Below are 26383 nucleotides of genomic sequence, written 5' to 3'. Positions count from 1 at the left end.
CCAGTTTATTAGAACATTTCATAGATTCCCTTATTTATCTTTCAATAAATATATCTATAACATTTTGCAAATGAGCATACATCTTTTACATAGATTTTCCAACCCCAGTAGGACATGTCATATCACTACGCTATGCCACTATTTACTTATCGATGAGGGTCTAAACTCTGGAACACCCAACAATACCCAGAATAATGGGCAATAGCACCTTAGGACTCTTCTCATGACCAGGAGCTGTGCAGACAAACCCATGTGAATAAGTCTGACCCACTCGTAGGCATCCCAGCAGTTAGACTCCATGATCATTATGTGATTGCCAAAAGTATAAATAATACCGCCCCCTATAAACAAGAATATAACTACTATAATACTGCTCCTATATACAAGAATATAACTACTATAATACTGCCCCTGTATACAAGAATATAACTACTATAATACTGCCCCCTATAAACAAGAATATAACTACTATAATACTGCCTCCTATATACATAAATATAACTACTATAATACTGCCCCTATATACAAGAATATAACTACTATAATACTGTCCCCTATATACAAGAATATAACTACTATAATACTGCCCCTATATACAAGAATATAACTACTATAATACTGCCTCTATATACAAGAATATAACTACTATAATACTGCCCCCTATATACAAGAATATAACTGCTATAATACTGCCCCCTATATACAAGAATATAACTACTATAATACTGCCCCCTATATACAAGAATATAACTACTATAATACTGCTCCCTATATACAGGAATATAACTACTATAATACTGCTCCTATATACAAGAATATAACTACTATAATACTGCCTCCTATATACAAGAATATAACTACTATAATACTGTCCCTATATACAAGAATATAACTACTATAATACTGCCTCCTATATACAAGAATATAACTACTATAATACTGCTCCTATATACAAGAATATAACTACTATAATAATGCCCCTATATACAAGAATATAACTACTATAATACTGCTCCTATATACAAGAATATAACTACTATAATACTACTCCTATATACAAGAATATAACTACTATAATACTGCCCCTATATACAAGAATATAACTACTATAATACTACTCCTATATACAAGAATATAACTACTATAATACTGCCCCCTATATACAAGAATATAACTACTATAATACTGCTCCTATATGCAAGAATATAACTACTATAATACTGCCCCTATATACAAGAATATAACTACTATAATACTGCCTCTATATACAAGAATATAAGTACTATAATACTGCCCCTATATACAAGAATAACTACTATAATACTGCCCCCTATATACAAGAATATAACTACTATAATACTGCTCCTATATACAAGAATATAACTACTATAATACTGCCCCCTATATACAAGAATATAACTACTATAATACTGCCCCTATATACAAGAATATAACTACTATAATACTGCCTCTATATACAAGAATATAAGTACTATAATACTGCCCCTATATACAAGAATATAACTACTATAATACTGCTCCTATATACAAGAATATAACTACTATAATACTGCTCCTATATATAAGAATATAACTACTATAATACTGCCCCTATATACAAGACTATAACTACTATAATACTGCTCCTATATACAAGAATATAACTACTATAATACTGCCCCTATATACAAGACTATAACTACTATAATACTGCCCCCTATATACAAGAATATAACTACTATAATACTTCTCCTATATACAAGACTATAACTACTATAATACTGCTCCTATATACAAGAATATAACTACTATAATACTGCCCCTATATACAAGAATATAACTACTATAATACTGCTCCTATATACAAGAATATAACTACTATAATACTGCTCTCTATATACAAGAATATAACTACTATAATACTGCTCCTATATACAAGAATATAACTACTATAATACTGCCTCCTATATACAAGAATATAACTACTATAATACTGCCTCCTATATACAAGAATATAACTACTATAATACTGCCCCTATATACAAGAACATAACTACTATAATACTGCCTCCTATATACAAGAATATAACTACTATAATACGCCTCCTATATACAAGAATATAACTACTATAATACTGCTCCTATATGCAAGAATATAACTACTATAATACTGCCCCTATATACAAGAATATAACTACTATAATACTGCCTCTATATACAAGAATATAAGTACTATAATACTGCCCCTATATACAAGAATAACTACTATAATACTGCCCCCTATATACAAGAATATAACTACTATAATACTGCTCCTATATACAAGAATATAACTACTATAATACTGCCCCCTATATACAAGAATATAACTACTATAATACTGCCCCTGTATACAAGAATATAACTACTATAATACTGCCTCTATATACAAGAATATAAGTACTATAATACTGCCCCTATATACAAGAATATAACTACTATAATACTGCTCCTATATACAAGAATATAACTACTATAATACTGCTCCTATATATAAGAATATAACTACTATAATACTGCCCCTATATACAAGACTATAACTACTATAATACTGCTCCTATATACAAGAATATAACTACTATAATACTGCCCCTATATACAAGAATATAACTACTATAATACTGCCCCCTATATACAAGAATATAACTACCATAATACTGCCCCCTATATACAAGAATATAACTACTATAATACTGCCCCTATATACAAGACTATAACTACTATAATACTGCCCCCTATATACAAGAATATAACTACTATAATACTGCTCCTATATACAAGACTATAACTACTATAATAAGGCCCCTATATACAAGAATATAACTGCTATAATACTGCCCCCTATATACAAGAATATAAGTACTATAATACTGCCCCTATATACAAGAATATAACTGCTATAATACTGCCTCTATATACAAGAATATAAGTACTATAATAAGGCCCCTATATACAAGAATATAACTGCTATAATACTGCCTCTATATACAAGAATATAAGTACTATAATACTGCCCCTATATACAAGAATATAACTACTATAATACTGCTCCTATATACAAGAATATAACTACTATAATACTGCTCCTATATATAAGAATATAACTACTATAATACTGCCCCTATATACAAGAATATAACTACTATAATACTGCCCCCTATATACAAGAATATAACTACCATAATACTGCCCCCTATATACAAGAATATAACTACTATAATACTGCCCCTATATACAAGACTATAACTACTATAATACTGCCCCCTATATACAAGAATATAACTACTATAATACTGCCCCTATATACAAGAATATAACTACTATAATACTGCCCCCTATATACAAGAATATAACTACTATAATGCTGCCCCTATATACCAGAATATAACTACTATAATACTGCCCTCTATATATAAGAATATGACTACTATAATACTGCCCCTATATACAAGAATATAACTACTATAATACTGCCCCCTATATACAAGAATATAACTACCATAATACTGCCCCCTATATACAAGAATATAACTACTATAATACTGCCCCTATATACAAGACTATAACTACTATAATACTGCCCCCTATATACAAGAATATAACTACTATAATACTGCCCCTATATACAAGAATATAACTACTATAATACTGCCCCCTATATACAAGAATATAACTACTATAATGCTGCCCCTATATACCAGAATATAACTACTATAATACTGCCCTCTATATATAAGAATATGACTACTATAATACTGCCCCCTATATACAAGAATATAACTACTATAATCAGTGGCGTAACTACCGCCGTAGCAGCAGTAGCGGCTGCTACGGGGCCCGCGGCATGAGGGGGCCCGTGTCGCCCGCCGGCACGGGCCCCCACCATGGCCGGAGGCTCCGCTAGCAGCCGCTATGGCTGCTACAGCGGGACGCCACTGAACACTACGGCAGAGCAGGGAGGTATCTCCCCGCTCTGCCATTAACTGGTTCCCGACCGCTGGCTGTATTTTTACGGCCAGCGGTCAGGGTCCTTAAAACCCGAGCCATAGACTTTCTACGGCTCGGGTTTTAACTTGCTGCCCGCGCGATCGGGCAGCTGAATGTCGGGTCTCCGGCTGTCAGTGACTGCCGGGGACCCTGAGGAGAGGATAGAAGCAGCTTTCGCTGCTTCTGTCTTCTCTGATCACTTGTACACAGCGCTGAATGCGCGCTGTGTACAGGAATAGAGACAGCAGCAGCGGCGCTGTCTCTATTCCTCCCGGTGATCATGTGACTGGTCACATGATCGCCGGGTGCCGTTAGTGACAGACTGCTGCTGGGTCTTACTAGACCCAGCACAGCCTTATTAGTGACAATCGTCACTATGAGAGGGCTGATTTCCCCTGTAACTGGGGCTGCTGTGCAACCCCAGTTACAGTGGAAAAACATGGTGTAAAATAAAGAAAAAAAATATATAAAGTTCCCCAAAGGTCTTCTTTGACCTTTGGGGGACAGACCATAGTAATAAAAAAAGAATAAAGTAAAGTGCAAAAAAAATGTAAATAATAAATACACATAAAATACCCACCCAAAAAAAAAAACGTTCCCCCCCCCGCCAATCATTGTCGTAACGCTAGCGCTGACCCAATTACCCTAATATAGACATGTAATATATAAAGATTTACGGTAGACAATGACGATCACAAATAAAAGGTATATTTTAGGGTAAAACTATGTTATTACCAAAAAAAAAAATAGCTGAAATGTAAAAAAAGCTTACTTTTTTACTATTATTTTCAAACTTTATGAATAAAAATTCTAAAATAGCAAAAAAGGTGTGTATAAAAACGATAAAAAATTAAACCTGCATTGTCTACGGAAAAAACGTCGCAAAAATCACGTCGTTAGCCCAACAAATAAAAAAGTTATAGCCATTAAACTAACACGTGCTAAAAATGGCTAAACGGTGTCTGGTCCTGAAGGCGCAAAATAGAGCAAAAGACATGTATAGGGGATAGTCAGAGGTTTGTCATGGAGAAGTTCAGGGGACTTTCAGTCCCCCGTTCTCCCTATCGCTGCCAGAGATCACACATGTATCCCCTGTCCTGTGGAGAGGGGATACATGTATTTTGTAGGACACACTGTAGGTCGCATTTTTTTGGGAGGGGGGACGCTGTATGGCGTTCCCTACAGGGGGAGGGGGGAACGCTGTATGGCGTTCCCTACAGGGGGGCTGTATGGCGTTCCCTACGGGGGGCTGTATGGCGTTCCCTACAGGGGGGGGCTGTATGGCGTTCTCTACAGGGGGGCTGTATGGCGTTCTCTACAGGGGGATGTATGGCGCTATCTACAGAGGGGGGGGCTGTATGGCGTTATCTACAGGGGGGGCTGTAAAAAAGGCACTATCTACAAGGGGGGGGGGGTTGTGTGACACCCAGGGGAGGGGGGGCCCCAGTCAAAAGTTTGCTATGGGGCCCAGTCTTTCCTAGTTACGCCCCTGACTATAATACTGCCCCCTATATACAAGAATATAACTACTATAATACTGCCCCTATATACAAGAATATATCTACTATAATACTGCCTCCTATATACAAGAATATAACTACTATAATGCTGCTCCTATATACAAGAATATAACTACTATAATACTGCTCCTATATACAAGAATATAACTACTATAATACTGCCCCTATATACAAGAATATAACTATTATAATACTGCTCCTATATACAAGAATATAACTACTAGAATATTGCCCCTATATACAAGAATATAACTACTATAATACTGCCCCTATATACAAGAATATAACTACTATAATACTACCCCTATATACAAGAATATAACTACTATAATACTGCCCCCTATATACAAGAATATAACTACTATAATACTGCTCCTATATACAAGACTATAACTACTATAATACTGCCTCCTATATACAAGAATATAACTACTATAATACTACCCCCTATATACAAGACTATAACTACTATAATAGTACCTCAGTGGAAAAGAAGTAGAGGAGAATTTTGCATCTCACTGAGTGTTTCATGTTTACCGTAAAATAAAATCTATATTTGTTAATGTTTTTTCCCATCAGACAGTGAGATGTCATCTGAGCCTTAGTTCATGTATTTTCTTGCCAAGATGTAAAACTCTGTAATCTTTCGCTGTGCCCTTCTCACCTATAACAATGCGCTTGGTGTTATTATTAGTTTGGAGTTGTTACTGCGGTGATCTGTACAGAGGAGATAAGAGGCGCCTCCTCAGTAGAACATCTTGCACTGCGCGTCGCTGTTCTCTGGCATCAGGTAGAGATAAATGCCTGTCACCAGTTGTGATTCGGGCAGATCCTTGTGTAGCGAGATCAGGTTTGGAGTCTGCATTAGCTGAGAGAGGTTGATAAGGTTTTCATCTAGTGACATGACAAGGACATCTGTTATGTGGCCAAACTTTTGTAACCCATTGGTTGTATGGACATGGCTGGAATAGACCGGACCGGGCTTTGTGGGGTTAAGATCTGTGTTGCTGGCCACGTACTGTACACATGAATAGAAAGTGAGACTGTGATACAAAAATTGCTTGCCGAAGTGGTGGAAATACACGGCACAACTTGGCTCTAATAGAAGGGATTGTAAAATTTGCTATTCCAAACGCGTCAGAAAACATTCTCTCTTTGCGGACTTCACACTTTGCATCTTATCCACATTTACTTTAAATTGTTAAGGATTTTCGGTTTGGAAACCTCGATGGGGCTTTTTTTCAAATCCTGCTGTGTGTAAATATGCCCTTAAGGGGTTTTCCCGGGACTGTTCTATACTATATCTTTAGCATAGGCCATTAATATCTGATCTTTGGGGGTCCGACTCCCACCATGTTGTGGTTGTGAACAAAAAAGAAAAAGCAGCAAAAGAAGACGCAGGTGTTCTCACCCAATGGACTGTCCTGGGATCTGTTGTTTCTCACATGGAGTGCAGTCGGAGAATAGGGCTTGCAGGCAGGCAAGGATCCAATGAAAATGAAGAAATGTGGAAGAAAATCCTCAGCACATCCACATTAGAAAAATATAGAAAGAGCTTTCTTTCAACATAATGTTAAAAGTCCATAAGACACAGGTGGGATGCGTTACCGCTAACGCGTTTCGAACAGAGTGTTCTTACTTATAGCAATGCTATGGGTAAGAACACTCATAAAATGTTTTTTTTTATTTTTCTAGAGTGTTCTTACCCATAGCATTGCTAGAAGTAAGAACACTGTTCGAAACGCGTTAGCGGTAACGCATCCCACCTGTGTCTTATGGACTTTTAACATTATGTTGAAATAAAGCTCTTTTTATATTTTTCTATTGTGGATGTGCTGAGGATTTTCTTCTACCTTTCTTCATTTTCATGTTGTGGTTGTGCCTAGTAGTGCACCTCTACTGTCCGGGCCAAAAGTTTTGAGACTGACACAAGTTTTGGTTTTCTCAAAGTTTGCTGCTTCGTTGTTTTTAGATCTTTTAGGCTTCGTTCACTTCTGCGTTGGAGGCTCCGTTAGGCAGGGATTACCGGAGTTTACCAGAGACCAGAGCGCCGCATGCTGCGCTATTGTGTCCGGTAAAATCATGGACACCCTCATTGGAAAACCGACTGGGACCTATTAAAGTCAATGGGTTCCGTCGGCAACCGGCGGTGTCCACTGTGCATCCGGTGGATAGGTCATTAGTTGTCCGGTAGTGGACGATCCCTTTAAAGTCCTTTAACCCCTTTCCGACGGGTGCCGTTGGTTGGCATGGCAGCCACAGGGCTTCATAGGAGAATCAGTATCACGATATACTGCAATACATTAGTATTGCAGTTTATCGAGGAAGCGATCTAGCGATCGCTGGTTCAAGTACCCCTAGGGGGACAAGTAAAAAACAGTAAAATAAAAGTTTTTTTTCTGCACGGTGAACGCCGTAAAAAATTAAAACCTCCAGAATCGCTGTTTTTTGGTCACTTTGTCTCCCACAAAAAATGTAATAAAAAGTGATCAAAAAGTTGTATGTACCCCAAATTGGTATCAATAGAAACTACAGCTCGCCCCGCAAGAAAATAAGCCCTCATACTGCTAAATTGACGGAAAAATAAAATAGTTATGGCTCTCAGAATGTGGCGACAAATCTCAAATTTTATTTTTCACATCCGTTTTTTTTCCTTGTAAAAGTAGTAAAACATAAAAAAAACAATATAAATTTGGTATCGCTGTAATCGTATTGGCCCGCAGAATAACGTTAACAGGCCGTTTTTACCGCACTGTGAACCCTGTAAAAAGAAAACCACCAAAATATTGAGGAATCGCTGTTTTTTTCCGGTTCCACCCCAGTTGCGCACTACGTTATATGGTACAATAAGTTGTGCTGTAAAAATCTACAACTCGTCCCGCAAAAATCAAGCCCTCGTACGGCAATATTGAGGGAAAAATAAAAAAGTTACGGCTTTTGGAATGTGGGGAGGACAAAAACGAAAGTGAAAATCCGAAAAATGGCTGCGGAGGGAAGGGGTTAAATAGGCATCCGATGATCAAGCAATTCCTGTTACTTATACGCGACTTTCATGTGTCTCTTTGGTGAGAAAAGTCCTGCAACAAATTGCAAATCTGGTCGGAATTCTTTGATTCTGGTGCGGAAGCATTTAGACCGCCCATGAGTGGCGGTTATGCTGGGATTGTACGTGACTTGTGGGTGACCCGGTGTCGCTGCGGACACCGCCGCTCATCCTTGATCATGTTGGTGGTGTGTTTTACCCTCTGAGTTCTGTATATTGGGGATGACAGTCCCTGTGATCAGTAATATACAGGACAGGAGACCATTATCCTCTGATCAGTGGGCAGCGCATTGATCCGCAGCTCTGGACTGGAGATACTTCAATGTGAGGTCAGGAGTCAGTGAAGCCGCCGTCCCCCGTACATCCCATTATATCACTCTCCGGAGCTGTGTGGGAAACCATATATATATATATATTTCATCTTTAATGTATCGAGGTGCGAATGTTCTACAGCCACGCAATTCTATCGCTCTAATATTCAGGGCCGGACTGGGTTAAAAAGCCGGCCTGGCACACAAACCCCGCCAGCCCACATACAATGTCGCCCTTCCCCAATATCTGTAAACTAAAGCCAAGCCATGCATAACGAGAGACCGCTCAGTCCGCCCGAACCCCTTACAGGATTAGGTATAAGATAACAAACCAGTGAACGCTAATATTATTTATCACTTATTAAACATTCATACTGCAGACCACACCGCAAAGCTTATTCAGACCCCAGACCCCTAAATAAATGCAGACCCCAGAATAGACCCCTGAATAAAATAAAACCAAACCTTTTAATTAATGGCTATCAAAAAAAAAAATCAGCCCTGTTTTTCAGGGGAAGGGGCGATTGCCCCCCCCCCCCGCGCTAAATCCACTTCTAGTTGGCGGTCCTCTGATTGGCCCACCAGTCCGGGCCTACGCTATCTATCTATCTATCTATCTATCTATCTATCTATCTATCTCATATCTATCTATCTCTATCTATCTATCTAATCTATCTAATCTATCTAATCTATCCAATCCATCCATCCATCCATCTATCCATCTATCCATCCATCCATCCATCTCATACCACATCACTAATGGATTCTAAAACACAAAAAACAGAAATGACAAATTTGCCAATTGTTTTTATTTGTGACGTTTTCCGTCAGATTGTTTCCTTGTTAGATGTGTGAGGTCGGCACGGCTTGGTAGTCCGTACTCTGCTGCATACAATAGATTTCAGTGACCACTTTGCAGAATCTTTGCAGCTCTTCCCTTCAGACAGCTGATATGGGATTGAGTTTCCAGCAGTGGGGCGCTCTAAGATCAGTACATTAGATTATAGGCCCCCCTTTCTCTAAAAAAAAAAAAAAAATCCCAGTTAGTACGACCCCTTTTACTACTTACAGTATTGTATATAAGATTGTTTACATTTTGGATACAATGTATCACTGAGTTGTGACAATGTTTATGGGTTGTGATTTGAATTAAGTCAGTATGCAATGTTATATACTTTTGTGTCAAAAAAGACAAAAGTATAATAGGTATGATACCTTTATTGGCTAACCATAAAAGTTCTATATGCGGCTTTCAGGCCGCACAGGCTCCTTCTTCAGGCTGGTTCCAATTTGTAAACTTGCCTGAAGAAGGATCCTGTGTGCTCTGAAAGCTTCATATATATTTTTATGGTTAGCCAATAAAGGTTTCATAGCTACAATACTTTTGTCTTTTTTGACACCAAAGTATTTAACATTGCATATTGTTTCCGGCTAACACGGTACTACACTATTTTTTACTGAATTAAGTCAGTGAAATATCAGATGTAACTATTTGGCCATTATATTTTCCTTCCTTCCAGCCTGGCGTGAAGCTGCATTATGTCGAGCTGGGTAATGGGCCTGTTATCTGCCTGTGTCACGGCTTTCCAGAGAGCTGGTATTCCTGGAGGTACCAGGTAAGCAACACGTGGCCCTACACTTCTTGTATAAACTTTCAGTATGTAGATCCGGTCTTAAAGTGACACTACAATATTTACAGTCCACAAGACTTTCTGCCAGATCCTGAAACAAAATCTGCCCATTTGCTCCAAACCGTTTTGTGTGTTGTATGATTTTCCGAATACCATAAAAGGGGATTTCTAACCCCAGAGGCTCACAAAAAAAACCCATTATAATATGCCTACCCCTGAAGCGATGACGTCATCCAGCGCCAAGTCATGTGCGCAACACCATCATCCTGGTGTTTTGTTTTTTTTTAATGAATTGTGGGAATCTTTCTGGGAAATATTGCTCTTAAAAAGTTCTCATTTATTTTTGCTTTTATTGTAGTTGCCGTCTTTGGCTGCTGCGGGTTACAGAGTTATAGCCCTGGACATGAAGGGTTATGGGGATTCATCAGCTCCACAGGGTAAGTGTGTAATCCAAGATGACATTTTTATTTTTGTATCTCCTAAAACAACATGAGTGTATCTTTTAATGAGAGGATAAGTGGCTGCCAAAAAAACGCTTATCTCACAAAAAATAAAGGGTCTCAAAGGTTAAAATCTGAGTCTTGTTTATCTGATAGAGGACATTGGGGGACAGTCAGCTCTTCTCATACACATTTGGTTGTCGTTGGATCATTTTAAAATCCGATATTCACTTAAAATGTTGACAACCCCTGTCCATATACCCTTTTATTGAATATTGATGTCATACAGGGAGGTCCCCGGCCCAGTGGCCCCTTAGAGTAAGAACGACGAGACGCTCCATACGAGTGTCTCTGTGCCTCGTAACAGGGATAAATAAAATAGATTTATAATGTAAAGACCCAAACAACAAGTTCTTGAATCTCAGCTTCCTATATAAAGGCCCTATTAAACCGGCCGGTGCAGCGATCACGATCGAGACAGCTCGTTGATCGGCACTCGTTTGCTCCTGTCACAAGGACCTAGTATGGGGACGAGCGCTTGTTACTCCGTGCTCTTGCTCGTTCATCTGCTGATCTCTGCCCCGTTCACACAGGACAATTATCGGCAATGAGCGCTCGTCTGCCCGATAATTGCCCAGTGTAAAACCCCCTTTCTAAACACATACAATGAAAATATGGAAATTACACTGTTATTTCACGATCCTGATCAACCACAGGACTTATCTGGGTAACTTCTCATTGGGTTCTTATATCTACATTCACTGAAGTGGTCATAGTGAGCTCTATCTGCTATAGAAGAGACTGCCTCTCCATCGTACACAGACTTGTCTGGGTAACTTCTCATTGGGTGCTTATATCTACATTCACTGAAGTGGTCATAGGGAGCTCTATCTGCTATAGAAGAGACTGCCTCTCCATCGTACACAGACTTGTTTGGGTAACTTCTCATTGGGTTCTTATATCTACATTCACTGAAGTGGTCATAGGGAGCTCTATCTGCTATAGAAGAGACTGCCTCTCCATCGTACGCAGGACTTGTCTGGGTAACTTCTCATTGGGTGCTTATATCTACAGTCACTGAAGTGGTCATAGTGAGCTCTATCTGCTATAGAAGAGACTGCCTCTCCATCATACACAGACTTGTCTGGGTAACTTCTCATTGGGTGCTTATATCTACAGTCACTGAATTGGTCATAGGGAGCTCTATCTGCTATAGAAGAGACTGCCTCTCCATCGTACGCAGGACTTGTCTGGGTAACTTCTCATTGGGTGCTTATATCTACAGTCACTGAAGTGGTCATAGGGAGCTCTATCTGCTATAGAAGAGACTGCCCCTCCATCGTACACAGGACTTGTCTGGGTAACTTCTCATTGGGTTCTTATATCTACATTCACTGAAGTGGTCATAGTGAGCTCTATCTGCTATAGAAGAGACTGCCTCTCCATCGTACACAGACTTGTCTGGGTAACTTCTCATTGGGTGCTTATATCTACATTCACTGAAGTGGTCATAGGGAGCTCTATCTGCTATAGAAGAGACTGCCTCTCCATCGTACACAGAATTGTTTGGGTAACTTCTCATTGGGTTCTTATATCTACATTCACTGAAGTGGTCATAGGGAGCTCTATCTGCTATAGAAGAGACTGCCTCTCCATCGTACGCAGGACTTGTCTGGGTAACTTCTCATTGGGTGCTTATATCTACATTCACTGAAGTGGTCATAGGGAGCTCTATCTGCTATAGAAGAGACTGCCTCTCCATCGTACACAGACTTGTCTGGGTAACTTCTCATTGGGTGCTTATATCTACATTCACTGAAGTGGTCATAGGGAGCTCTATCTGCTATAGAAGAGACTGCCTCTCCATCGTACACAGACTTGTCTGGGTAACTTCTCATTGGGTTCTTATATCTACAGTCACTGAAGTGGTCATAGTGAGCTCTATCTGCTATAGAAGAGTGCCTCTCCATCGTACACAGACTTGTTTGGGTAACTTCTCATTGGGTTCTTATATCTACATTCACTGAAGTGGTCATAGGGAGCTCTATCTGCTATAGAAGAGACTGCCTCTCCATCATACACAGACTTGTTTTAGTTACCTCCCACCCTGACAACAGAAAGCAAAAGATTGCATAAAGAATCAGCTATCTTCACGTTGAAAAACAGAAAACGGGCAACACAAAACATGGTATCGGGAATGTAGTAAAATCAATAAGATTTATCACGGTGTGTTACTGATGGAGGATTTAGATACTACCGTGACTGCTCTAATGTGATATATTTTATTCTAGAGAAAGAAGAATATTCCCAAAAAGAACTATGCCAGGTATGACAAGATACAGAGATCAATAGTCCTATACTAGATGCCATGTGACCACTCAACATAATGATCGCCAATAAAAGGAGCTGACAAGTCATCCAGCTGGGAGGGCTGTGTAACGTTATATTATAGCCCTAATTTACTGCCTGGCATCTCAGGGAATCACTAATGGAAGAGGAAACCAATAGAGCACAAGCCACTATACATTCTTTATAGTCCTCGAAGGACCTCTCAGAAAGAAGTATTGAAAAAAATGCAGTCACTCCCATCATCCATTAAAAGCTTTGTAACCCTTTTGTAGACTTTTTTTCTTTATTGTATGTGAAATTTGTTATTTTTTTAATTGCATTTACTTTTTGTGCTGCAGCTTCTATGTATGCACTCTACATAGAAGCTGCATAGCGCCGATGTAAGCCGAATCCGTCAGTCTGGACCGACAGCTCGGCTGACATCGGTTCCTGTGTATCTCTAACATACAGGATAACCCCAATGCCAGTCCCATGTAAGTGAACTTAGATGTGATCAGTATTCGGGTTATCCTGTGTGTTTAGAGGTACACAGGAGCCGATATCCGCCTAGCCGTCGGTCCCGCAGACTGACGGATTCGGCTTACATCGGCGCTATGCAGCTTCTATGTATAGCGGATATATAGAAGCTGCAGTACACAATGTATATAACATTTTTAAGGTTGTGACTACTATTATACTGCCCCCTGTGGACCGGTAGGAGAATGCACACCTGTCTGGAGGTAGAGTTGTAAGTTTTATATACTGGCGTCATGTTTTAGTCTTTTATATATTTTGTGTTTTGCAGGACATGATTACTTTCCTGGATAAGCTGGTGAGTCATATAAAATTGATATTGGTTATTATTTTTGTCGGCATGAGAACTTTTTTATTGAGTGTAACCGTCTTGATCTCCGCCCGTAAATCCCACCTGTGTGTTTTCTCCACATTTTATGTCTCTCACTTTATTGCTGTTCCATCCGCGTTTTATTACAGCCCTATAGCGGGGGCGGGGCAGCGATCCCACCTGGGAATAAAGCACAGCGCTTACATCTATCGCTCGCTACAATGTGACAGTGCAGAGAGACTATGGAAAAGAAATATAACATCCTTACATTTCCGTGAAGCTGAGGTGTCTGGCCCTTTAAGTCATTTCTGTATGTAATAAATATATCGGAGTGGCAGACATTGGTATATTCCCGGCTTTACAGGGCGACGGGCCACAGATTGAAGGGGCACAAGCTTTACACAATCCGTTATTTGATGTTGGTTGAATGTTATTGTAACTGAGCATTTCCAGGCTAAAGGAAAAAGTAATAAGAAAGTCACCTTGAGAGTTACTGTAGATCTGATTTTGGGAAAGTTGGGTGACAACCAATATGGCCGCCTGTACAGCTGGAACAGAGGGAGGTTACTAACCATGCAAAATTGTAAAATAAGCCAAGTGACACATTGTCCAACTCACTGCACGCGACATTTGCCAAAAGGGTAACCTTCACGTCTGTGCGGAATATCATACTCAACTGCACTATTCCACTCTGAGGCATCCATGGGTAAAAGGGGCGATTTATCAGACTTGCTATAAGACGTGATTATCGGCTTTCGGTCCACACAGCGCAGTGTGTGAACTGTCCGCGTGCTGCTGTGGTGACAGTGTATTGTGAGTGGACAAATGGCACCATTGGGAATAACCAAGGTGGAAACTGCGGAGCACCACGCGCCATTGATGTGAGAGGTGAACATCGGCTAAGAAGGTGCGCGAGGACCGAACTACACGCTACAGTGGAGCAGCTCACCGTGAAAATCATCCAGGAGGCGACCAGACGTGTCTAATACAACAGTTCAGTGAACCTACTGCGTGTGGGGGTCCGGAGCCCACGGACGGTCACTGCTCCTGTGTAACAAAGGGGCAGCGGGAAAAAAGGCTTCAGTTTGCGCGGCAGGATTGGCATTGGACCACCGATGATTGGCACAGGTCGTCTTCTCCGATCAGTCCCGTTTTCTGCTTCATGGAGCGGACGTTGCTGTCAGGCGAGAAACATCAGAGAACAAACACCCGGCGACCATTGCTGGAAGGACACGAGCCGGGGGCGGCAGCGTTATGGTCGGGGGATGTTCTCATGACATTCTCTGGGCCACTCATCCATGTGGACGGCTCTGAACCGATTTGGGTGTGAATCCATCGCTGCAGATCACGTCCCCCCCCCCATACATGCTGACAGGAAGAGCCCGACCAAGACCCCCAAGTACCTCCCCGGCCCCCGAACTCTCCAGACCTGAACCCAACTGAGCATCTGTGGGACCTCGATCGTCTTGTTCACTCTATGGATCCTCCCCCACGCACCCTCCAGAAAATGTGTGATGCCGGAGACCACCGACGGCACCTTATAGAGTCACTGCCCGCCCGTCTACTGCTGTCAGAGCTGCACACGGCGGTTACTCTGCATATTCGCTGCTGCTCATAATAATGGGACTCGATTGTGCATTTATTTACTTTTCTATATACATTGTGTATCCTACTTTAAACAAAGTAATCCTTTCCGGGTGCGATCAGCTGCTGTGTAACCTGTTCTGATGACGTATTATCGTCTGCGATGACGCGATGATCTGCAGCCGGCTCTGTAATATTCTCGGGGATCTCGGAGGCTTCGCTGCCGTGTAGAGTTGTTTTGGCGTCGCTTATATCATATTTAATATTCCAGAGGGCGGCCGCACAGTAAAGGTCACCCCTCTATATGAGAGCAGGATTTCTTCCCAGTGGGACGGTTGAGTAAATATTATACTGAAGGGGGAAGGTCGATTCTACGGGACGGGCAGCGCCGTGTTTACCGATAGCACGCCGGGGTGGTGATTACTTCTTACCACGGCTGTCAGATCGGCTCGCTGACTTGTTTTACATTCATCCCTGTGTAGGAACATTATTATATCAGACTCCTCTTCCGTCAAGTCTTGAGCAAAGTCTATTCAGCTGTTTCCTGTTTTTTATCTGTTTCTGGGAAAGCTGGGTGACAACCCTAGTGAACAGCATTATGGGCCATGGTAGTTGTCACTCGACTGATCCAGAACCAGATCTAACGAAGAAACCGCGTTTCTTATCGACGTGACAGAAGAAGACAAAAATGAAATGTCTTCTAGTGTTACAGGCATAGCAGAGCTGGGTTTGTCAGATCACTATGTGGGTTTTTCAAAGAACCACGTGCGAATATACTGGATTATCTTAAAGAGATACTATACTAAATAGTAATAGCGTCGCACTAGATTTGGGGCAGAGTGCGGCCGTGTAATATACACCTCCCCCCCCCGCCCCCCATATACACAGGATTGTACCTGGGGTGGGGGAGGGGAGAAGTATGTGATACCGAGACACACTGACTGCAGCTGCACATCCCCCCCACCCCCCTCTCAGAGGCAGAATATGGACCTATCCTGATTCAAGTGATGCAGGGCCAAAGAGTTAAATGACAAATTCATATCGGTGTTTATTCATTGAGATTGATTCTTGACTTGGTTTTGCAGGGTATTTCACAGGCCACATTCATTGGACACGACTGGGGCGGTGCTTTAGTTTGGAACCTGGCGCTTTTCTATCCAGAAAGAGTCAAGTAAGTAAATGCACTGAGGAGCCAAGTCTCCAGCAGCACAGAGTACTTCAGGTAAAGCGTGTGCTGATCTTCTGCAGAGTCCTGTCGTGTGATGATGTTAGTGAGGACAGGGTAAACTAATAAATTAGATAATGGGAGAAGCAGGATCCCCAGCAGCACAGAGAATTTCAGGAGAGGACTGGGCTGATCTTGGGGAGGTCAGACTGAGCGTTACATAGCGAAAAGAGCAGGGCCACAGCAGCACAAAGTATTAGAGGAGGGGATCATGTTGGACCTCTCCAGGTATTTGCTGTTAGTAATAACAGAGGGGGGAGTGTGTGACTGAGGCTTAGATAGTGGAAGAAACAGCAGCACAGAGTATTTCAGATTAGGGGAGCTAACTAATATTTCATGCTTTTCAGAGCAGTGGCATCACTCAATACTCCACACTTTCCAGTTGATCCAGAAATGAAAGCCAGTGAGCGTATAAAAGGGAACCCAATCTTTGATTACCAGATTTATTTCCAGGAGCCGGTGAGTCTATTGATTTTTCTTCTGCCTCCTCAATACAGAACACATGCGGCACCAGTGCCGGGCACACTGCAGAACTACAAGTATCAGCATGCACCACTGCACTTATTTATCTCTGTGCAGGGGCCATCACCATTATCGGTATTGGGATAGACCCCGCCATGAGCTCTGCCCGCCTCTGACTCTTCTGGGTTCTTGGTCTTTTTCCTGGGTGTAAGGACGAATGCTTTTTTTTCTTTTTCTTGGGATGGGGGGGGGGGGGGGATTTTATGTGTATTGTAATTACCAGAGCAGATGGCAGAGATCGTTCAATTAGTAGCAGCAAACATCTGTTCATTTCCACATGCGATCACATCACTTATTATCTTTCCATTTCATAGGGTGTTGCTGAAGCAGAACTGGAGAAAAACTTGGAAAGAACATTAAAAATATTTTTCCGTGGTCCGGGTGATAAGGTAAATCTCCGTAGTACAGTAAGATGACACTTCTTAACAGATTTATTGTAAGATTTGTCCACTTCTTAACACCATTTTATATTTAACATTCATCTACATCTCTTGTACTGAATTATATCCTGTATTATACTCCAGAGCTGCACTCACTATTCTGCTGGTGGAGTCACTGTGTACATACATTACATTACTTATCCTGTACTGATCCTGAGTTACATCCTGTATTATACTCCAGAGCTGCACTCACTATTCTGCTAATGGAGTCACTGTGTACATACATGACATTACTTATCCTGTACTGATCCTGCGTTACATCCTGTATTATACTCCAGAGCTGCACTCACTATTCTGCTGGTGGAGTCACTGTGTACATACATTACATTACTTATCCTGCACTGATCCTGAGTTACATCCTGTATTATACTCTAGAGCTGCACTCACTATTCTGCTGGTGGAGTCACTGTGCACATACATTACATTACTTATCCTGTAAAGGTCCTGAGTTACATCCTGTATTATACTCCAGAGCTGCACTCACTATTCTGCTGGTGGAGTCACTGTGTACATACATTACATTACTTATCCTGTACTGATCCTGAGTTATATCCTGTATTATACTCCAGAGCTGTGCTCACTATTCTGCTGGTGGAGTCACTATGTATATACATTACATTACTTATCCTGTACTGATCCTGAGTTATATCCTGTATTATACTCCAGAGCTGCACTCACTATTCTGCTGGTGGAGTCACTGTGTACACACATTACATTACTTATCCTGCACTGATCCTGAGTTACATCCTGTATTATACTCCAGAGCTGCACTCACTATTCTGCTGGTGGAGTCACTGTGTACATTACATTACTTATCCTGTACTGATCCTGCGTTACATCCTGTATTATACTCCAGAGCTGCACTCACTATTCTGCTGGTGGAGTCACTGTGTACATACATTACATTACTTATCCTGTACTGATCCTGAGTTACATCCTGTATTATACTCCAGAGCTGCACTCACTATTCTGCTGGTGGAGTCACTGTGTACATACATTACATTACTTATCCTGTACTGATCCTGAGTTACATCCTGTATTATACTCCAGAGCTGTACTCACTATTCTGCTGGTGTAGTCACTGTGTACATACATTACATTACTTATCCTGTACTGATCCTGAGTTATATCCTGTATTATACTCCAGAGCTGTGCTCACTATTCTGCTGGTGGAGTCACTATGTATATACATTACATTACTTATCCTGTACTGATCCTGAGTTATATCCTGTATTATACTCCAGAGCTGCACTCACTATTCTGCTGGTGGAGTCACTGTGTACATACATTACATTACTTATCCTGTACCGATTCGGAGTTACATCCAGTATTATACTCCAGAGCTGCACTCACTATTCTGCTGGTGGAGTCACTGTGTATATACATTATATTACTTATCCTGTACTGATCCTGAGTTACATCCTGTATTATACTCCAGAGCTGCACTCACTATTCTGCTGGTGGAGTCACTGTGTGCATACATTACATTACTTATCCTGTACTGATCCTGAGTTACATCCTGTATTATACTCCAGAGCTGCACTCCCTTTTTGTTAGAACATTAGCTGATCACAGGTTGTCACGCTGCTATGACCCCCAGTGATCAGCTGTAATCTGCGGAGGAACCTGTCAGCAAATGTTAAATTCTCCTGCAGCGCCACCACAGGTAAAATGGATCATTACACTGTACCTATTGAAATCAAAAGTTTGTCTGTATAATACCTGATGGATGTGCTTGGTCCCGCAAAGAAAAAGTCTACCTTTATTAGCCACTCTCTGCACGATCTGATAGATGACGGTCCTGAATTATTTTATTCTCTTGCTTTATGTTTTACATGTTTTCTATTTTTTATTATAAGTACATTTTTGTGGTTTTATTTGTGTTTTGAATCATCCTCTTTGTCCTGTGATGGTTTTATGTTTTATTATCCCCCCTCCACAAGACCTAAGCCTTGGATTTGCTTATCATTAGGGAAATACCTTGTCGTGAGCTCTTCAGTGTGAAAATCTCGTACGTCTCCAGATATCCCGATTTCCACACTGGAAAAATAGCAGCGACACCGGATCCGAGCTCATCAATATTTTACGTGTGTTACAGAATACGCGTGACGTGATACCCTGTGCTATTGTAGCAGCCGATGCTGTATATACTGACATGGTCATTCATGTATATGTACAGGGTTTCCCTATGTACTGTATGGAGGTCTTCATTACAATACGGGGGCTCAGAATTGCGTTTTCGTAGTCCGGTGTTAGTACGATGCTTTGATTGACAGCTGGTGAAAGCGATATGGGGAGAGGAGTGGACACGACCTCCCCGGCACCTCTTGTTCCCGGCGCTAAGCTCTGATATCTGAGGTGTTTCTCACACGGACAGGTCAGGCGGCAATTAAGAGCAGGAGTTAAATAGATTAGTACTAACCAGAGCAGGACTAAACTCTTTCCTTTGACTCTGTGAATAATTGATGGCTTTCTAAATTAGTTAGAGATAAAGTTTACGGCAGGTTTGTGGTGTCCTCGGCTATTTCTGTTTCTGGGAAAGCTGGGTGATATATAAATGGGCCCCATTACAGCTGTTACAGGGAACGCCAGAATGACAACTCTGTTTAGTTCTGACACTGCCGTGTGTTACATGTTCCACTACATATCGAAGTGCGTTTTGCCATTTAGGAGTCTGAAAAAGATGAGTGAAAACCAAACTCGCTAGCATAGGCTATCACTTTCTGATCGGTGGGGGTCCGACTTCTGAAACCACCACCGATACTGAGAATAAAACTTTTTTTTCCGTGCACGGCGGCACTCCCAGGCACTAAATCAGCTCTGTGCCCCTTCATTCCCAGGATCAGTGTGTGGTCCTTGCAGTGGGCCCCCCACCGATCAGAAAATGCCCCCGATCAGTAAGTGCCACCGATCAGTAAGTGGTGGCATCCACTAGCAACATGTTATCATGTTTTGCAATGGGAATAACCCTTTAAAGGAGTTGACAAAAATCATGAAATGATGTCCTATCCACAGGCTAGATGATCATTTTTTGATCGCTGGGACCCCTTCCACCGGATTGTTGATCATTTTCTGATCGCTGGGTCCCCTACCACAGGATAAGTGATCATTTTCTGATCGCTGGGACCCCATCTACAGGATAAGTGATCATTTTCTGATTGCAAGAACCCCTCCCACAGGATAGATGATAATTTTCTGATCGCTGCGTCCCCTACCACAGGAAAGATGATCATTTTCTGATCGCTGGGTCCCCTACCACAGGATAGATGATCATTTTCTGATGGCTGGGACCCCTACCACAGGATCGGTAATCATTTTCTGATCGCTGGGACTTCTACCACAGTATAGGTGATCATTTTCTAATTGCTTGGAACCCTACCATAGGATAAGTGATTATTTTCTGATCACTGGAACCCCTACCAGTGGATAGGTGATCATTTTCTGATCGCTAGGACCCCTACCACAAGCTAAGCGATCATTTTCTGATCGGTGGAACCCCTACCACAGGATAAGTGATCATTTTCTGATAAATAGAAGGAGAAGGTAGTCAAATGATTTGAGTCTCTGTTCCATATATATCTGTGATTCATACATGTGGGGTTGGTGACTACCTCCACTTTTGATCTTGCATTCCTCCCATTCTGCCCTGGGTGATTTTAATTAGTTTAATGCTGGTTCCCACCATCCACAAGAATTTGTAGGTCTAATATATGAGCAAACAGTAATTATTGTATCTAAGGTGGTGAACCTGAAATTCTACTATTAAAGGATTATTCCCACCTAAAACCTTTCATTTATTTTTTTTCCTCAGTTTTAATAAACATTAAAATCTAAGTTTAATCATCCAATCCAATCTGTTACCCCAGATCTGTATTATTTCATCCTTTTTCCTTGCCGCACGTTCATCTGAGCGGAGCAATTGTGGGCGGAACATGCTTTATGTCAATCAAACTGTGCTGCCGTCTCCGTGCGCACTCCCGATGCTGATAGATACACTAGTACTAGCAGTATCGGGAGTAAACCTTGCTGATCCCTCGTCTCAACCGGTCATTGTAATCATGGTTCAGACGATCCTACCTAGTCCTCCTTACAGGGTTTGTTTGCCCCTACACCGCTTTATCCCGCTCGTTATTCTTCATTTCAACCCCCCCCCCATGTGCGGTCTGCTGCGCTTGCACACCCTTTTCCCCCTCCTCTACTATAGAGGATGGGAGTGCGCCTGGCACGGTGGCTCCCGGCCCGGGCAATACTCTCTAGCTGTATTCAGATCTGTAGACGGCTTCAGGGCATGTGCAGTGGCCCTGGAGTCATCCACAGATCTGATTACAGAGCTAGAGAGTGTTGGCCAGACCGGGATCCACCGCGCACGCGCCGGCAGGCACAATCCCGAGACCCCGGTCATCCTCTACAGTAGCAGAAAGGCAAAACGGTGCGCGAGCGCGGCCACTGCTGAAGAACTGCAGCGGTGGTCGCAACCCTAGGCAATAAGCGAAATACAAAGAGGGAGACAGCTTGTCACAGGAGAATTATCCAGAATATAGTAAAGATTTGAAAATTCAAGGTATTTGGTAAAGTTGCTAATTTCCGGTTTACGAGCATTTGAGGTATAATTATGCAGATGGGAATACCCTTAGGTACAGAATCACAAGGACGTAAAGGACTGACGCGTTTTGGGCGGAGTTATCTTTTATGTTTTTTATTCTAGGACAAGCTTGCGCCTTTCATAAGTACCAGCGGAGTATGTGACAGAGGTAAATGTCCCTTCTTACATTATCTTACCCACAACTTTTCCTCTTGAAGCTTTTACATAGCAGTAAAATGTTTCGGGTTGGGCCACACAATGACTTTAGGCTCTGTTCACACGCGCTTCTAAATATCAACTCCACATATCAGACACCTCGGTGCATCTGGCACTTAACAACGCACTCAATAGACGTCAGTGGGATAAACATCTGTTGCACAACTTCTAGTGTTGCAGGACTGAAGTCCTTGTGAACCCTCAGCCTTAAAGAGGACCTGGCGTTTTTTTTGTAATCACATACCTTTCCTTATTCCCGCCGTCCTCCTGATTCCAGCACTGAGGGGGTGTTCTAGGGATGGCCAAAAAATGTACAGAGCTGGAATCGGGAGGATGCCGGGAATAAGGGGAGGTGTGTGGTGTAAAAAACTGACAGGTCTGAGTATTGGGTAAGTGAACTGGTATCTAGGTCATGCTGGATCTATCTATCTATCTATCTATCTATCTATCTATCTATCTATCTATCTATCTATCTATCTATCTCATATCTATCTATCTCATATCTATCTATCTATCTATCTATCTATCTATCTATCTATCTATCTATCTATCTATCTCATATCTATCTATCTATCTATCTATCTATCTATCTATCTATCTATCTATCTATCTATCTATCTATCTATCTATCTATCTATCTATCATCTATCTATCTATCTCCTATCTATCTATCTATCTATCTATCTATCTATCTATCTATCTATCTATCTATCTATCTATCTACATTTCTTGCAATCCATTTTCCATCTTCTTCCCTTTACAGGTGGTCTGTTTGTCGGTTTCCCGGAGGAAATCCCTCGCAGTAGAATACTTAATGAACCTGAGCTGCAGTTTTACGTCTCGCAGTTTAAGAAGAACGGTTTCGGGTAGGTCCGTAACTTGGCATTTATCATTTCAGCTTTATTATACTGCAAGGATTCACAGTGCCTGGAGGCATCAGACAACAAGGCAGCAGCTGTAGTAATGCTGACAGGTGTAGTATATGCTGGACGGGGAATCGGAGAAGGAGTAGCAGAGGTCAGCTGTAGGATATAGGGGCCCAAATCACAGAACAGGAGCGGGGTCAGACAATGGAGAGGCCATACAGTATACGGTTAACAGGCAGGCCGGAAGTCAGATCACAAGACAGGAGATTGGGATCGGCAGGGATGCTGAATTCTCCTGCCGATCCTGGTCGCACCAATGTGTAAGAGCAGGGTGACCTCCGACCTTTCAGAATCTTCATGAAGATACAAACTTTATAAGAATATTCTGTTGGGTCTGACCTGTTATATACCTGGTGTGATCTGATCCACTGTCCTTATTCTGCAGGGGGCCATTAAACTGGTACAGAAACATGGACCGTAGCTGGGAGTGGGCCATCAAGGCCCACAACTGGAAGGTAAGGTCACGGTAATATATTGATGTGTTTAACGTAAATGTCAAGAAAAGATATTGTAATTGTCATGACGTATCCGTTACCGGTTCCCTGTGACCGATTACATACGGTAGCGTTGGTCACCCATAGGCTACCATGCTGCTAAAACAAAGGTATATGTTTTATTGTCTTCCTAAACTCAGCAGGATGGAAACGCGTAGTCGACTACGTTATTCCTTACTATTTTCTTGCGCTATACGTAGATATAGAGATCAGACAGAGGCCAAAGGGACACACTTTTGGCTTCCGTCTGACAGTGGAGCCCTTTGGACATGTTTAGCCAGGCTACCGACGCACACGCTAAACGTAGGGCCAAGACACGGTGTGAACAGAGCCCAACTGTTAAATGTTTTTCAGAGCTGAACACACGCTTTGGTTTCAATAGATTTTTATTGAATAGTTTTTGAAAATGTAATGAGAAACAGACTCGTAGAGTCGCACATACGGTAATACAACGTAAGATAGGCCAACATGGCCTCGTGTCCAAACAGTCATATCAGAAGAATCTATGATGTTAAAGATCATGCAATAGTGTCATGTATGGGTAACTTCAGGAGACATTACAATCTCTAAAGTGGTACAATAAGTACCCACAAAAAAAGAAAAACACACAACAACAATGAGGCGGGAGTGAGGAAAGGTATGAGGGGATGGGGAGGGGGTCCCATCTCTATGCAGTCACGGAAGTATGCACTTCTTCCATGGATTGCAGATTTTATCAAACTTATCTAAAGTGTCAGACAATATATGAGAAAGGTGATCGTTGACCATTATCCATCAGATTTTAGCAGTAAGTATCTCCGAACACACTTTGAAGAGCATCTCTCCCTAGTTTAGTAAAGCCCGATCTCCTATCTAATCTAATAGGCCCTGTCACACTGATATTACTAGTCAAAATTGTGTCCCAAAACGATTATTATTTTAAAAGTTATGAGCTTTTTAAAAAATATATATAAATGAGGCTATACTAGACAAGTGGGTGTCAACCGCAGTGATTCTCCTGAGGTGGAGCCTCCTCACAGCCTCTGACACCGTCCTATCAGCATGAAGCTGCTTCACACAGTGTGAGAGACTGAGGCTGGAGGGAAGGGGGATCACTTCAAATAGCCATATCTCCGGCTATGGACCAGCTATTACAGTGCCTCTGGTGGCATATGAAAGATTAGATTCTAATCTTTAATATGGCACCAGGATCGCAGTTCTAGCTCTGAAACAACCGGAGGTATCAACAGTTAAATACACAGTCGGGAATGGAAGCTGTATACTATATGATCACTCTGTGTTGCTGGGCTGGGAAGGGGGAGAAGCTGTATGCTGATTGGACAGCGTCATACAGAAAACATTACACCGCCCAGAGTGAAAAGAAAGAGTCCCCTCCCATTTGGCAAGTATAGCTGAATTTGATATTTAGAAAAACGCTCATAACTTTGCAAATGTTTTTTTTTTTTTTTTTACACTGTAGTTATCATCATCATAGCGCCTACTAGATCAGTTAGGAGATGGGGAATTAATAAACTAGTGACAGATCCTCTGTAAATATTATTTTTCAGATGTCTGACAACTTTTCAGTCTGATCCAAGATGGCAGCCATCTCAGCCTGTCAAAAAAAATACATCAGCTACGGTGCGGCCCCAACTACCACCTGTTCCCGTAAGGCGCTAGAGTGATATATAATGTATGTATACTGTCACTTTAAAGGGCCATGTTTGTCATTCTACATCCATTATTATCCATACCAGCTGGAATAAGATGTAGCAAATATTAAGGAGCTGAGATCAGCGAGGAGTTAACTCTCTGGACTCCGCAGGCTTCTGGCCGCTGTATACGGACAGATGTGATGGGACACACACACTGAGACGATTTGTTTGGCAACGCAACTCTTCATATGATTATTAATTCAATCTTTGCATATAATTAAGGGAGCAGTATATTGTCCAGATATATGAAAGCTTCCCGCGTGCCCCCCCAGCTAAGGAGCGCACGTCTCCAATGCCTCACTATGCAAATATATAAAGACCCATAGACGTCTGAAGACAATGGTTATATCCTGCAGACACCTGCTGCTTTCTCCATCTCCGCAGCTTTCTCATAACAGGATAATGTGCCGGTTATATCAGGAGGATTTATTCTGAATTTGACAGCGCGTTATAAATCCTGACGCCCCACAGTCCCTAACATTGTAAATCTCCGGATTTATATGCTGGATATTGTAAAAGGCTAAACTCTCCAGCAGTGTATCCCAGCGCTACACAAA

General features: G+C 41.6%; 1 protein-coding gene across 1 annotated transcript in view; it reads left to right on the top strand.

The window, feature by feature from the left end:
* EPHX2 (epoxide hydrolase 2) overlaps nucleotides 1–26383 on the top strand; it is a 95692-nt gene that overhangs the window by 42003 nt on the left and 27306 nt on the right. Inside the window, exons 7-16 of the mRNA XM_075860824.1 lie at nucleotides 10421–10516; nucleotides 10890–10968; nucleotides 13263–13297; nucleotides 14105–14131; nucleotides 16813–16898; nucleotides 17300–17411; nucleotides 17789–17863; nucleotides 22620–22665; nucleotides 23476–23578; nucleotides 24024–24093. Of these exons, the coding sequence (XP_075716939.1) occupies nucleotides 10421–10516; nucleotides 10890–10968; nucleotides 13263–13297; nucleotides 14105–14131; nucleotides 16813–16898; nucleotides 17300–17411; nucleotides 17789–17863; nucleotides 22620–22665; nucleotides 23476–23578; nucleotides 24024–24093 (729 nt within the window). The remainder of the gene's footprint in view (nucleotides 1–10420; nucleotides 10517–10889; nucleotides 10969–13262; nucleotides 13298–14104; nucleotides 14132–16812; nucleotides 16899–17299; nucleotides 17412–17788; nucleotides 17864–22619; nucleotides 22666–23475; nucleotides 23579–24023; nucleotides 24094–26383) is intronic.

The sequence above is a fragment of the Rhinoderma darwinii genome, chromosome 4 (assembly GCF_050947455.1).
Source record: "Rhinoderma darwinii isolate aRhiDar2 chromosome 4, aRhiDar2.hap1, whole genome shotgun sequence".
Lineage (NCBI taxonomy): Eukaryota > Metazoa > Chordata > Amphibia > Anura > Rhinodermatidae > Rhinoderma > Rhinoderma darwinii.
This window is presented reverse-complemented; position numbering and strand designations above follow the sequence as displayed.